At 41.6% G+C, this 15,111-nt stretch overlaps 1 protein-coding gene across 8 annotated transcripts in view; it reads left to right on the top strand.

Annotated features, from left to right (window-relative positions):
• The window catches only part of Erc1 (ELKS/RAB6-interacting/CAST family member 1), a 273,287-nt gene that overhangs the window by 249,259 nt on the left and 8,917 nt on the right, over positions 1–15,111 (top strand). For 4 of the 8 annotated variants that reach the window (XM_051203830.1, XM_051203828.1, XM_051203831.1 and 1 more), the window contains one exon: positions 2,639–2,827. In XM_051203830.1, the coding sequence (XP_051059787.1) occupies positions 2,639–2,827 (189 nt within the window). Of the gene's footprint in view, positions 1–2,638; positions 2,828–15,111 lie in introns of those variants that run through there. The other 4 variants (XM_051203833.1, XM_051203832.1, XM_051203836.1 and 1 more) reach the window with 1 other exon arrangement.

Raw genomic sequence — 15,111 nt, 5'->3', positions numbered from 1 at the left:
GTGTCCAGTAGATGAAATATATACATGAAGTAAACACACAAGCAGTGGGAATAATACCCGTAGCTGATTTTAGTGTCACATGAGAAGAATTACAGACAGAGACAATTATGTACGGCCAGTGACCCCATGGCTTTGCCAAGTGGGGCTCCCCATCAGAGTCCCTCATGTGGTGGTAAAGTTAGCCTGTTGAACACTAGTTGTCACCTGCTGTATGCTCCCATGGCCCTCCAGCATTGGATAATGTAGCAAGACCATTTCTTAAAATGAATATTAAAAATAAAGGAAGGGCATAGTTTGATGATAGGGCACTTGCCTAATACATATGACTACCTGGGTTCAATTACCAGCACAACACATAGACATACTCTATAAAATTTGATAAGCATAGAATGGTGAAAATGGTCATATTTAGATGTTACCCCTTGGAGGTAACAAATGTATCTTGAGAAGTTCATTTTTAACTTTTTCCCAGTTTAAAGTAAATAGATATGTACAAATATGCACATATGTACACATATATGTGTATACATACATACATTTCCTTGGATGTGGGAGAGGTGTGGGAAGTGGGGAAGATGTGAAAGTAGAAGGGAAGACCATCAGAAAGAGGGGAAGGTAAGGAGATCAGTATTATCAACGCCTATTAAATATATGTATGAAAATATCACAGGCCTGGCAGCAAAGGGGGCTGAGACAGGAGGATGGTTGCAAGTTCAAGGCCAATCAAGGGCAACTTAATGAGACACTGTCTCAAAACAGAGTAAAGCAAGAGCTGGGGACATGGCTCAGTGGCACTTGGCTAATGTGTGCAGAGCCCTAGGTTTGATTCTCAGTACTGTGGTAGGGGGCTGAGGAAAGACCACAAAGAAACTCCATTAGTTTGTATGACTGATATTCTACCTTTAATATGAATCAGATAGAAAAATACTCATTTATTTTTGAGACAGGGTCACACTGTTGCAAATTCATTGTCTTAGTTGGGGTCTCTATTGCTGCAACAAAACACCATGACCAAAAGCAGATTGGGGAAGAAAAGGTTTATTGGCTCACACTTGAGCATTACTATTCTCCAATGAAGGAAGTCAGGACAGGATTCCAGGAGCAGCATCCTGGAGGTAGGATGCTGATGCAGAACCATGGGGAACACTGCTTACTGGCTTGCTCCCATGGCTTTGCTCAGCCAGCTTTCTTGTAGAACCCAAGACCACCAGCCCAGGAATGGAACCATCACAATGGGCTGGGCCCTCCTCCATCAGTCACTAATTAAGAAAATGCCCTACAGCCTTATTTTATAGAGATATTTTCTCAGTTGAGATTTCCTCCCTTCAGATAACTCTAGCTTGTGTCAAGTTGACATAGGAGCAGCCAACACACTCATAATCTTCCTCCCTCAGACTCCTGAGTGCTGGTATTAACAGGCATGCACCACCATGACCACCCAGCCTTTTTTAATCTTTAATCTTTCCACAGTGAGTATGCATTAGGGGTTGGAAATGAAATACAGTTCTTTTTGAAGATTTGGTGTTGTTTGTGAAGAACTACCTGAATCCTTCACTTTCTAACCTCTGCTTTGATTGGGACCCCTTCTTCTCTGACTGGCTGTGTTGATCTACCTGTCATAGACAGGAAATGGTGGTGCAGAACTGGCACCAGGAGCCTCCTGACCAGGGTCTCTTGGAGAGCCTGTGAGCCCTACACAATAGCTCTTTAATGCTCAGCTATTACCTTTAAACAAGGGATACATGCATATGTGCATGCGTGGGGTGTGTGTGTGTGTGTGTGTGTGTGTGTGTGTGTGTGTGTATGTACTCCCAAAGAAAATCCAACTGAGCTGTAAGCCAGGTACTTGGTGTTAAGTAGAGACCTACCAGTTGCTGTTTGCAGAGAAAGAATATCAGATAGCCTCTGAGAAATGAATGAAGGGAACTTGGCCAGGATGAGACAGACTTAGTAATGAGTTATCTCATCATAGGTCTCAGCCAAGAACAACACGCACCTTTTCCAGAGACTGAATTTTTCTTCCATTCTGGGAGGTAGAGGACCATGTGAAATATGTTGCCCAGGCTTTCAGATGAGCATTTTTCACTAGCAGTCTTTTGAAATCTGTTCAAAACAAAGTACATAGAGCACTAGTGGGGTCATTGGAGGCTTTCAGCAGCAGGAACAACATCTCTGTAAAAACAAGCTAGTCTGGACTGGCAAAATGACTCGGCAATAAAGATACCACCAACCTGAAGACCACAGTTCAATCCCAGGACCCACGTAATGGAAGGAAATAATGGGCTCCCACAAGTGGTTCTTTGTCCCCCACACATGCCATGACAAGTACATCCATATGCAAAATAACTAAATATAATATATAATTTTTAAAAAATCCACAAGCTAGTCATGTGTCAGTCTCCTGCCTCAGTAGAGAGCTCTCCATCTTATATCAATATGTTCAGCCATAATCCCTCCCCAATTCCCAGTAAACAGTACTGTGAAAGTACTTCTCTTTATAATTATGAAAATTGCAATCATGTTGAGAACAGTTTTAGATTTGGTTTGGGAAACATAAAGAATATTTGAACTTCTCATTTCGGATTAACCTTGACTTTCCTCTTGGTTTTTTTTTTTTTTTTTTTTCTTCCCACCTCAGATCATCCAGCCCCTCTTAGAACTTGACCAAAATAGAAGCAAGTTAAAGTTGTATATTGGACACCTGACAGCCCTCTGCCATGACCGAGACCCCTTAATCCTTCGTGGACTCACTCCACCAGCTTCTTATAATGCAGATGATGACCAGGCAGCTTGGGAGAATGAGCTGCAGAAGATGACCCAGGAGCAGGTAAGTCTTGCTTCAGCTGTGACCCAAACACACATCCCAGTCTGGATGGATAGTGTTTAGGGGTCAGGACATGGTTCCAGGTATGTGTGCATTTGCACATACGGAGGCCAGAGGTCACCCTCACTTATCATTTCTCAAGAGGCATGAGCTCACTCCTTTGTCTAGTCTGGCTCTCCCTTCCTTTGCAGGACTGGGATTACCCAGGCACACCACCACACCCATCTTTTTATGTGAGGCTGGGGACCAGATCCTCAGATTTGTAAAGCAGTACTGAGCCATCTCTTTAGGTCCCCCAATATCATCTTTGATTGGTTTAGAATTTTTAATTTGTTTTCAAATTAACAGAAAGCACACATCACATTATCTTTTAAATATGTGCTGAGTTAAACATGTATTACTCATCTTTTTACATGTTTTTGGTAAATTTTCACCGGTTAGAATTTTAGGTTAATGTGGTACCCTGGAATGTCCTCTTCTGCATGCTCCTCAGTGTGGCCACCAGAGGGGAGGTCGTCATTGTAAATACATCCTGGATCTCAACACCTGCAAAGTGTGACTAAGCAGTGCCATCCTGTAGCCTAATTTTCTGGGTCACTCTTGGGAGAGTTGGGATCTGGTTAGCATAAACTTGTACCCCAGGATCTGTGATGCATTCCAACCTTCTAACCCCATCAAAGCAGCAGCTTGAAGCTAGGACTGGAAGTGGTCACTGCAAGGGGAGGTTGGGGGTCTCTGGACCCCAGAACAGCTACCAGCAGGTGAGCAATAGATGTGTGGTAGTTGAAACCATCAAAACGGGTACCTCACTTCTCACAGAACTGGGTGGGGGGGAGGAGGAGTCATCCTCAGATTGGTCTTTCATATCTTCCTCAGTTCCACTTTGGACCCCTTTTTTTGTTTGCCTTCTCCAAACTAAAGCAGATGTTAAATTATTCCACTATTCTCCTTCCTTCAGCCAAAGCCCTGGTAAAACAAGGTCTGGAGATGATGGGGAGAAAAGGGCCCAGGGGTTTGGCCTCAACCAGATTGGTCCCCACCCTCTCCTGGCACCCCTTGGTTTTATAAAGGGAAGGATGAGGGACACATAAAATACCTCTCCTGGCCGTATTTTATTGTTAATAACAGTAATTAGCATTGTCATATTACGGAATTGTTAGTGTCAGAGCCTGAACCCTGGAAGCCTTAAAGCACCAGGAGTGCCTACTCATCCTAATGGACCAAGTAAACAGACAAGTAACAGTGAAAAGCAGAAAAGCGGATTGATTCAATGTGGCCACAGTGAGGAAAAGAACAAAGTTTCAAAGACACCCCCTTCCTTCAGTCCATTTTCTGGGTTCTTACATGAGATTTAGGCTTAAATACAAGGCCAAGTATGGGGCCTTCGTATCACTGTCAGAGCTATGTGAAATCTTTTTTCAGGAGACAAGTTCCTCTGATTGGCACCAAGTTTCACCCTTTTCTTTATTGTGGCATGAAATGTCTGGGGAAATTCCGATTCCTTATAGACCATTGTGTCAATGGTGCAATAACCAAAGCAAAGGCATGGGTGCCTCTTTAGCATATATTCATTCTTGAGCTGGGGATGTGGCTTAGTGGTACAGTATTCGCTGAGCAAGCAAGAGGAGGCCTAGAGATTAGATCCCCAGAATCCATATAAATGTTAGGTGGGCGTGGCAGCCCCCTTAATGCCAGCCTCAGAGAGCCCATAGAAAGCTAACTAACAAGACTAGTTGTATTAGCAAGCTCTAATTTCATTAAGAGACTCTGCCACAAAGAATAAAGGAAAAACCTAATGAGGAAGACTCCCAATATTGACCTCAGACCTCCACATGCATATCCATGTGTTCACACTCATACACACAAAAAAAGAAGAAGAAAAAGGAGTATCTTCATTCTTGCTAGGACAGAACTAGATGAAATGTTGCATTCTTGTTCCACCATCTCCTCTATCCCTTCATTCTTTACCTAGGTTCAAGATTATTAACCAAACAGTCCTAGCAGGTATTTGTAGGCCTTAAAGAAGTGCTACCTGATCCAGAGTCACTTGCTCTGATTACAGAGGACAAACTCAGAAAGTTAACCTGCCATAGAACTTCATGTTGAAATGGTAGCCACTGAAGAAAGGGTGTTGTAATTTAAGAAAAGCGTCCTGAGAAAGACGCCATGCAACAGGGTTCAAGCACGGTTTGGGTTTTTTTTTTTTTTTTTTTTTTTTTTTTGGAGGAGGAATCTTAAAGGGAGGAAGGGGAGTGGGGAGACCCTCCATGGACAGGGCAGAAAAAGAGGGAGAGAGAGGGAAAAAGAGGAGGATGGGAAGGGGGCAGGGGCCCTTAAAATAGGATCATAGTGAATGTGTACAGGTGGTGCTCTTAGTGGCTACAGCTGAGGCCATATCCTGTCAGAACCCCAAGGACAGGCCAGTACAGATGCCTAAATACTAACAAAGGGTGTCAAGGGTTTGGGGCAAGGTGATGTCATAAATCTTCAGCTATCTTTAGAGAGCTATGACTATATTACAACATACTGGTAAGTAACTTTTTAAGCTAAAGGACCATTAGAAAACCAGCATGATGGGTGGGGGAGACAGAGGGATCAGAAGTTCAAGGTCACTCAAACTCTTGTCTCTTGGCAAAACAAGACAAAACAAAACATAAAAAAAGATCATTGGGTAGAATTAGCTTGAGTTAACACTCAGTGAATGTCTGTGAGAACGTTGTATCAATCAATGACTGGGGATTCCTTCATGTCTGGGAACCAAAGAATTCTAATCTGTAAAACTGACCTGTATTTTGAGTTTTAGGATTTAAAGGAAGTGCAGTAGTGTACATCATTAATCCCAACACTCAGGAGCCAGAGACAGGAGAATTACCACAAGTTCCAGGCTAGCCAGGGCTATATAATAAGACCCTTGTCTCAAGAAATCAAAACAATACAAAAATGGTCTTGTTCCTGTTAAAATCATAATTGTTTTCCTTCCTTCTCACCTTCATGGTTGCCATTCCTTCCTTTCCCCTCTAATTTGCCAAACCTGTGTGATTACTACTCGAGTAAGTTTGCCACCTTGAGTTCAGTTTACTTAGTTACGTCTTCTCTCCGTGGATCCACAATTGATACTTCCTAGGTAATCCAACTCTTGTTTGGGTAGAGGTCCTCACTACCACTTTCTGTATCCTAAACATAACTAGCTTCTTGGGCACTAGGATTGTTGTCAGTTTGCAAGATAAATGAAGAAAATGCACACAGTATTTGAAGGTTCCCAACATCTTATGCTGATACAAAGGTAAAGCATATTTATGGCTGTTGTGCAAAGCTTTCTTTATCAAAGACCTTCTTCAGAGTCTGCTTGATTAGGTAATTGTAGCCCTGCTCATCATTCGTTTCTGTACAGACTGCATTAAAAGACAGATTTGGAAAACAATTCAGTGCATACTTCTTCAGGTTTTCTTTGGGGCGGGGGCCGGGAAGGCTTACAAGTAAAGGAATTGTGTACTTTCCTAAATAAAAGGGGAGAACTGGGCCAGGCAGGTGGTGTGCACTTTCAATCCCAGTACTTGGAAGACAGGCAGATCTCTGTGAGTTCAGGGCCATCCTGAACTACTTACCTAGTTCCAGGCCAGCCCAGGTTACAGAATGATTCTGTCTTTAAAGAAAAAAATTCAGAAAAGAAACAAGATGTTTATCTTTATCCATTTTTCCCTTGTTAGAAGCATAATATCACTACTTAGGTAAATCATAAAGAAAAGTTTGAGTTCATAGTTCTGGTTCAAGGTAAGGACCTGCATCTAGTGGTGGCTTTCTTGCTGGCAGCATCCCCAGGCAGTGCAGCAAGAGACCTCCCCTAGCTGGCTTTGACACCAGACCTATTCTGGAAATAATGCATTAATCTGTTAATATATTAGTGTGTAAGTGAGTGAATCCGGGCACATGGGACACTCTCAACCTCTGAAAATTCCCACCTGGCTTCACCTTTTCTCTAATAGGGATTAAATTTCAACCTAAACTTCAGAGGCAGCAAACTATACTCACACTGTATGTAGTAATGCTCCTTCTGCTACCCTGTTTTGACCAAATAGAAACAAAACACAGTGGGTGTATCTGAAGTAATGGATTCCCCCATCTTAAAACACACTATACCGGAAAAGTAACAACAGTGGGATCAGATGGATCAGGAAAAAGAATCTGGTTCCGTCTCTCTCCAGCTTTGGGACATCAAATAATTCTTTTGTTTGTTTTGCTTTTTGGTTTTTCAAGACAGGCTTTCTCTGTGTAGCCCTGGCTGTCCTGTAATTCGCCCTGTAGCCCAGGTCGTCCTTGAACTCAAGAGATCACCTGCCTCTGCCTCCCAAATGCTAGGATTAAAGGCCACCACTGCCCAGCTATAATTCCTAACCTTTGTGAACCCCAGTATTTCAGCTCTACATTATATTACTTCTTAGGATTGCTTGACATCTAATGAAATAACATTACTTATTAGCATGTTAAAAGAGATGAAAGTGGATACATAGGAAGTGAGGGCCAGATCTTCTCTTTGACACCAGATTTTGCCCTCTCACCAGGTAGTTGTACATTTGGCACTTGTTTGTAAACAGCTTGTAGTGTTACAAATAATAAAAATCAGAGGCTGGAGAGATGGCTCAGTGGTTAAGGGCACTGGTTGCTCCTCCAGAGGACCTGGGTTTGCTTTCTTGCACTCATATAGCCACTAACAACTGTCTGTAACACCAGTTCCAGGGGAATCTGATGCCCTCTCCTGGACTCCCTGGGCATTGCATGCACATGTGGCACAGGCATATATGCAGGCAAAACACAATGCACACAAAATGAAATAAATAAATTTATAAAGGATAAAAATGAAGAGTTCTAGTATATTGAAAAGGTAAATAAATATTTTCTTTCAAAAATGACCCAGAGATAAGAATATACATACCCAGGTTGACACACTGAAAATTAAAGGCCACTGCCTTGAATAGATTTGAAGCAGAGCCTGGAAATAAGTTAGGAAATAAAGTTTTGTCACTGTGTCAAAATTCAGTAACAGTCTATTTAGAAATACAGTGATTGACACCAGCCTCCAAGTCTTATATTCCTGGGAATTTTGAGGAGTGGGTGTTTGTCATGTGATTTATAGCAGAGATAGGTAGGGGGTGTGTGTGTATGTGTGTTGTTTTGTTGTTTGGGAGTTTTTTGTTATTCGTCCACTTTTGATTTGTGCAGCCCAGGCTGGCCTTGAACTTCTAATCTTCCTGCCAGCACCTCCTAAGTGCTGGGATACACCTTGACTCACTTTGGTCTGAGAGATTAGCTTGAATAAAACAGGACAGCGGTCCACGGAAGGAATCAGGCATAAGCACCTCAGCACTGCATGCCCTCAGTGGCAGCTAGGATATACTTTAGAATTAAAACACAAAACAAAGTCAGCTGCTTTGAGTTTGCCTCTTTGATCTTACTTTCCTTTTTCTTTTGTTTGTTTGAGTATTGGGTGTTGTTGTGGTTGCTGCTGCTGCTGTTTTTGAGACAAGGTCTCACTATGTAGCCCTGGCTGATCTGGAACTTACTATATAGCCCAGGCTAGCCTCAAACCCTTGAAAGTCCACATAAATCTGCCTCACAAATAAAGGTGTATGTCTCCATACCCAGCTTTGATCCTCGTTTGAACATCTCTGTTCCTTCACTTTGCAGTGGGTTTAATTCTGTAGCACTTACGTTGCTAGGTGTCAGTTGTCACTGTTGGCCTCACCACTATTTTCAGGTGATACTTTTCTAAGAACTTTCCCAACTGGAATGTTTCTCTAAGCATGGGAAGTTTTGACCCTGTATCTCTAGTACTATGTAGACTTTCTTTATTTTGAACTTCCTGTTAGTCTCTGCCAGTGCTTTCACTCAAAGGGCATAAAAATAGTCATAAAAATTATTTGTAGCAAGTTTTAGGTTTCCCTATGAAATTTTTCACTTAGCATTGTTATATTCTTGTAACGAGTACGGTTTTTCCGCCTGCTGCCCGGTCTTGTCCTGCTACCACGCCACCAGCCCCAAATAACACACAGAGACTCTGTATTTGATACAATACTGTTGGCCCGGTTACTTGTTACTTATCGGCTAGCTCTGCCTTTAATTATTAACCCATTTCTATGTATCTTCACATGGCCTTCTCTTACCGGGGAGGCGGCTGGCGTCCAGCTCTCTCCAGACTCTCCATCTTGACTCCTCCCTACTACTTCCTATTTCCTCCTTGTCTCCTAGTCCCTCCTATCTTCCTTTCCTATTGGCCAACAGTGCTTTATTATTAACCAGTATGAGAAACATACAGAATGACCTCTCCCATCATCTCCTCTTTTCTGTCTAAATAAAAAGAAGGGTTTTAACCTTAACATAGCAAAATATATTATACAACAGTTATCAAGTAAGACTCACAGTTAACAATATTTAGTCCATTAACATTTAGCAAGATTTGAAGAAAATATTTCATCTTCTATTCTATCTTTGTGTGTCTAAAGTCTAAGTAACAAATCTTTAATCCTAACTAATGAAAGCTATAACCATAACTACCTGTCTTCAACTCCTTCAAAGACCACAGAAGGATAATATATAAACTCTAGAAATGACAGAGACAACTCACTGCCTGGTCACCCGAAGTTATTTTGTAATCTTCCATCTTCAGCCCATAGGCCATTGTGTCTGGCAGACTCTTCAGCAAAGAAGGAAACTTTAAACTGTCTTCTTGTATTGGCAGTTTGTCAGTCACTTTTCTCTGTGTCCTGCATACTGTCTCGAAGACTCTTCCATGAAGCAGGATCTCTGTAGCAATGTCCATCTTGAATCAGCAGTCACTTTTCTGTGGGTCCTGCATGTCCAGTATATACAGCATAAAGTCAAACAGTCCAGACAAGAGCAGTATCTTGTCCAAATGGCTAGTCTTGCCATATTGGAAGTAAACTCCATAATGAGTTTCTTCAATGTCCATCTTCATCTTCCTTTCTGACGCAGGTGGTGTTGCCAGGAACAATTATGTCTCATTGTCAAGAAAAACCCTAAACCATTTTAAATGCCATATTCTGTAGGTCTTTGAAAGATTTGAAGAATATCTATCTATCTCAAATACATCTGCATATCTAGAAAACCTAACTCACCTAGCTATGTTTTGACTATTATAGGTAACTATCTAAAATCTGTACTAAATTATACATTACATTTTTAAATGAGCTATATAAACACAATACATAAACAAGAAGAGAAATATACATATACAACATTGACCTTAAATTGTATCAATAAATGAAAATCCATTCCAAAACAAAGTATTCATATCTATACCATAATTCCCTTTTTACCTTTAAAAAGAATTGGCTATGATCATTAACCATTTATAACCAAGTCCTTTTAAATGAAAACAAACATTTATAAACAATATTTGGGAATTTGGGCGTCGTTCTTTCCAAACTACTTCCTGCTGACAGGGGGCGCTGTCATGGGGGATCCTGAGAAGATGTAGAAATCCTGGCTGTAGTCTGCAAGACTGCCTTGTCCAAGCTGTTTTGAATGTTGGATCACCAGCGACTCTGTTTCAGGGGGTCTGGCTTGCTCAAACCACATTAGTCTGGAAGGAATCCATAGCTTTTTATTTTCTGTGGAAACAAAAATAGAAATCCTTTTCCCCAGTAACTTGTCCTTGAACTTAAATTTTGGAGTCAAAGCATTTTCAAAATACATACATTGAATTAATTCAGCAGCATTTGTTTTAACAGTTGTTGTTTCCTCAGCAGTCAAACAATACAAAGACAATATAATACCATACAGTATACAAATTTTCTCCATCTGTGGCTTTTTATTATTCTGTTTCTTTTCTATTTTTTGAGACAGGGTTTCTCCTTGTAACTCTTATCTGTCCTGGAATTTACTCTGCATACCAGGTTTACTTTGCAAATCACAGAGATTTGCTTGCCTCTGTCTCCATAGTGCTGGGATTAAAGGCGTGTGCTACAACACCCAGTTCCTCTTTGTCTCTTTAAAACCATTTTTTTTTTTTCATGTCTACGTATATTTTAAAACACACTGTAAACCTTTAGAGGTTTTTCTTAATATGAATCTGTCTTTACTGTAAATCTTTATCTTCGTCTGGCCATGAGTCTTTTATCTGGTAAACAACAACATTGCTAAAATGAAAGTCTTTGTTTCTGCCGCGGTTTACCAAAGATGGTGGCGGGTACTTTTACCGCCAGCACTGAAAGCTGCGCTCACTGCCTTGATCTGCATGCTGCCGCCTTGGAGATGTGGTCACTGCCATTGCCATCTCTCATACACACCAATAAATTGTTAGCAGAGTTATTTAAAAGCTGTGCGTTTTTTTCCCCGCTTATTCAAAGTAAGGAATCTTCCCTTAAAGGAGCCACGCGAATATTTGCTTGTCTCTGTTCTTTTGTTTCTAAAACCCTTTTTTTAAGCTTCTATTAAATTTTAAGTGTAAGTAAGTTCTTACTAGCCACGTTGGGCGCCATTTGTAACAAGTACGGTTTTTCTGCCCGCCACCTGCTCTTGTTCCGCCACCAAGCCAGCCCCAAATAACACACAGAGACTCTGTATTTGATACAATGCTGTTGGCCCTGTTACTTGTTTCTTATCGGCTAGCTCTGCCTTAATTATTAACCCATTTCTGCTGATCTATGTATTTCTCTTACCGGGGAGCAAGCGACATACTGCTTTCTTCAGACTCTCCATCTTGACTCCTCCTTACTACTTCCTTACTACTTCCTATTTCCTCCTTGTCTCCTAGTCCCTCCTATCTTCCTTTCCTATTGGCCAACAGTGCTTTATTATTAACCAGTATGAGAAACATATACAGAATGACATCTCCCATCATATTCTGTTTATTTTCTATTTCCAGTTTTTTCCCCCAGATCTTTCCTATTTGTATATGATTGCATCACTGTTTTGCTTGAACTTTGTCTAGGCAGTCCTTGATCTCAGTGTGTACACAAGGATGGCCTTGAACTCAAGGTCCTCTTTCCTCCCTCCAACTGCTAAGATTTAAGGTGTAAAACACCTTACCCAGGCATCACATTTTTGGTTTTTTTTTTTTTTTTTTTTTTTTTTTTTTTTTGTTTTGTTTTGTTTTGTTTTTTGTTTTTTTTTTTTTTTTTGTTTTGTTTTTTCCTCTTTCGGGTATATGTGTATAGTTCTCTCTGGCTAGCTTAGGGGATCCTCCGCACAGAATAGATGTACAAATGGGTTGAGTTGGCACTCAGCATTCATGTGGATTCTGAGAATCCAAACCCTAGGCCTCTTGCTTTCGGGACAAGCATGTTAACTGCTGAGCCATCTCCCCAAACTCACAGCACATACTTTTCATCAACTATGCCAAGCATTCCAAAGAGTATGGAATACTTGGTCCCCATTCTTGGTGCTATTTGGGAAGGTTTAGAGCAGTGGTTCTGAACCTTCCTAATGCTGTGACCCTTTAACACAGTTCCTCATGTTATGATGACACCCAGCCATAACATCATTTTCATTTCTACTTCATAACTGTAATTTTGGTACTGTTATGAATCATAATAGTTGATTTGCAGGATATCTTATATGTGACCCCTGTGAAAGGGTGGTTCATACCCAGGGTGATAACCCACAGGTTGGAAACCACTGGTTTAGAAAGTATAGCTTTGCTGGAGGAAGTGTGCACTAGGGATAGGCTTGAGAATTTAAATTCAGCCTCACCTACATCAGTCTGCCCTTCCTGCTTCATGCTTATGGTGGAGATATGAGCTCTCAGCTTCTTGTTCTTTCTCCCATAAGTTGCTTTTGGTCATCACAGCAAGAGAAAAGCTAATACAAGATCCTATCTCAAAAATACAAGACAAGGGCCAGGGAGATGTTTCATTGCTAAAGTACTGAGGATCTTTATTTGATCCCCATAGCCCTGTAAAAAAAGAAAAAACCAAGCGTGAGGCCGAGGAGATGGGGCAGAGGATGAAATACTTGACACACAAGTGTGAGGACCAGGGTTTGCATCCCTAGAGCCCACATAAAGCTAGATGCTAGAGCACATCCCCATGCCTAGGGGAGATAGGAGGCAGGGGCATGAAACAACCCAGAAGCCCAGTATAAGGAGTGGTGAACACGATTGTTCTTTGACTTTGACATTCCCATATTGACACACAAACATACATACTATAGATACATACATACACACAAGAAATACTAAAATAGAAAATAAATTTAAAATTTTGAAAAGTGCTGTAGCACATGTTTGTATTCCCAGCTGTGGGGAGGCGGGGGCAAGCAGAACTCAGGGCCTGCTGGGAAGCTAGCCTATCCTAACCAGCAAGCCTCAGGCCAATGAGAAACTCTTTCTCAAAAAACAAGGTAGACCAGGGCTGTAACTCAGTGGTAAGGATACTTGCCTAGCATCTGTGAGGCCCTAGGTTCAGTCCCAGGACTGCCAAAAGGGTGAGCTCCTGAGGGATGACACCTAAGATTGGCTTCTAGCCTCCATACACACTTGCATGTGTGCTCCACGTGTGCAGTCATGTACATACGCATATGCACACACACAATTAAAAACTTATGATCTGTGCTTTGAGCACAGTCACACTGCTCTTACGTTAGGCAGCTCACAACCACCTGTAACCCCTAATCTGGGAGTCTGACACCTTGTAGCCTCCATTAGCACCTGCATTCATGTATACATATGTTCACACCAACACATGTACGTGCACATAGTTAAATATCTTTGCTTTTACTTGTATGTCAATGTTTTGTTGTTTAAACCTCTGAAGTGTTAAAGCAGTTCAAATTGGTAGATTCTGCTGAAACTCTGAAAGTGGATTTTTCTCCTAGAGTACAAATTCTTTTTTTTTTTTTTTTTTAATGAGTTCTTTTTTTATTTTTCTACCATAAATGCTAGCTTCCCATCAGGGGTAGAACCACACTGGAATGAATTTGTATCAACCAGCTGCTCTGTGGGTCACTGAACTTGGATTCTAATCCCTGTTCCTAGCACTTGGTCCCATTTTTATTTTTCAGGAAATATTGTTCCAAAACTTGGCTCGGGCCTTGTCTTCTTGGATTCTTTTTCCATTTGTTGTCTCCAATTGCTGGGTAACTTGCATCCACCCCTCTTTTGAAAGACGTGGACTCAGGAGTGACCGTGCTGGAGTTGTCCTCAGCACGGAACTGGAAGTCGTTTCCACCACTCGTCAGTCATTGGCCACAGACACAGCATTCCATTCTTCCCTGTTGGATGGCTTTGCCTTGGTTGCTGTGCCACCCACGTGAGGGAAACCAACATGGGAGCTGCTGGGGCAGAGCCTGAGAAACAGCAGGGACAAACAAGAGAAAGAAGAATGGTTCTTGGTGGGTGACAGACTTTGTTCTGGTTCCCAGCCTCAGTGTTTGTGATCTGCTTTTCTTCTTTTTGTGATGTCTGAACTTGTTTTCTCAGCTCGAATGCTGAACTCTTGTCCAAAGCACTAAGAGCAGCAGCTCATGCGAGGCTGCGATGGGCGAGACTAGCAATCTCGCAGAGAATAGCAGAGCCCTGAAGATAAATGTGCCTTTGCCTCAGAACTGAGCACAGGAATGTGTGCGTGCTGTGTGTGTCCTGACACATTTATGAAAAATACACAGTATAGTAGACTCACTTTTCTTCTCAGCTATGCTCTCACACAGTCTGGCATTTGCTTCTTCCAGAGTATCTTGCTAGTTGGATGCTGAAATATCTGGCAATGAAAGCTTATTTAAAAAAAAAAATAATAAAACTAGAAACTGGGACTAGAGAGATGGCTCAGTTAATAAAAGTGCTTGTTGCATACACATAAGGATCTGTGTTTGACCCACACACACCAGAACCCACATCATACAGTCGGGCCAAGTGTCCTGCACCTGTATCCCAGTGCAGGGAGGCAGAGAGGAGGCTGCCTGGGTCTTGCCGTAGAGAGGAGGAGGATTATGGCATAGAGCTGAGTACACAGCACAGGAGGGACTCAGCTGACAGAGCACTGGCTTCGGACACTACGACCCAAATCTCCTGCCTCATTTCTGATGATAGCCCCTGGCACTGAGTTGAGAAGACAAAAAGGAAATGGGGATTTGACCATAGAGAATTATAGTCAAAAATAGCACTTTGCATTCTTGAAATTACACAAACATTAAATGTTATTTTCCATTCATTCCCAGTATAAGAATAGTGTGTGGTGTTTGGTGCATACATGGAAGAATATACAAATGTACAAAACTATAAGCTCATGCTAAATATAGAATATCGTTATTTGTGTCATGGGGGAGGAATTGCAATT

This window comes from Phodopus roborovskii, unplaced genomic scaffold (genome assembly GCF_943737965.1).
Source record: "Phodopus roborovskii unplaced genomic scaffold, PHOROB, whole genome shotgun sequence".
NCBI lineage: Eukaryota > Metazoa > Chordata > Mammalia > Rodentia > Cricetidae > Phodopus > Phodopus roborovskii.
The sequence above is the reverse complement of the archived record's forward strand: the minus strand, read 5'-3'. Positions and strand labels throughout refer to the sequence as shown.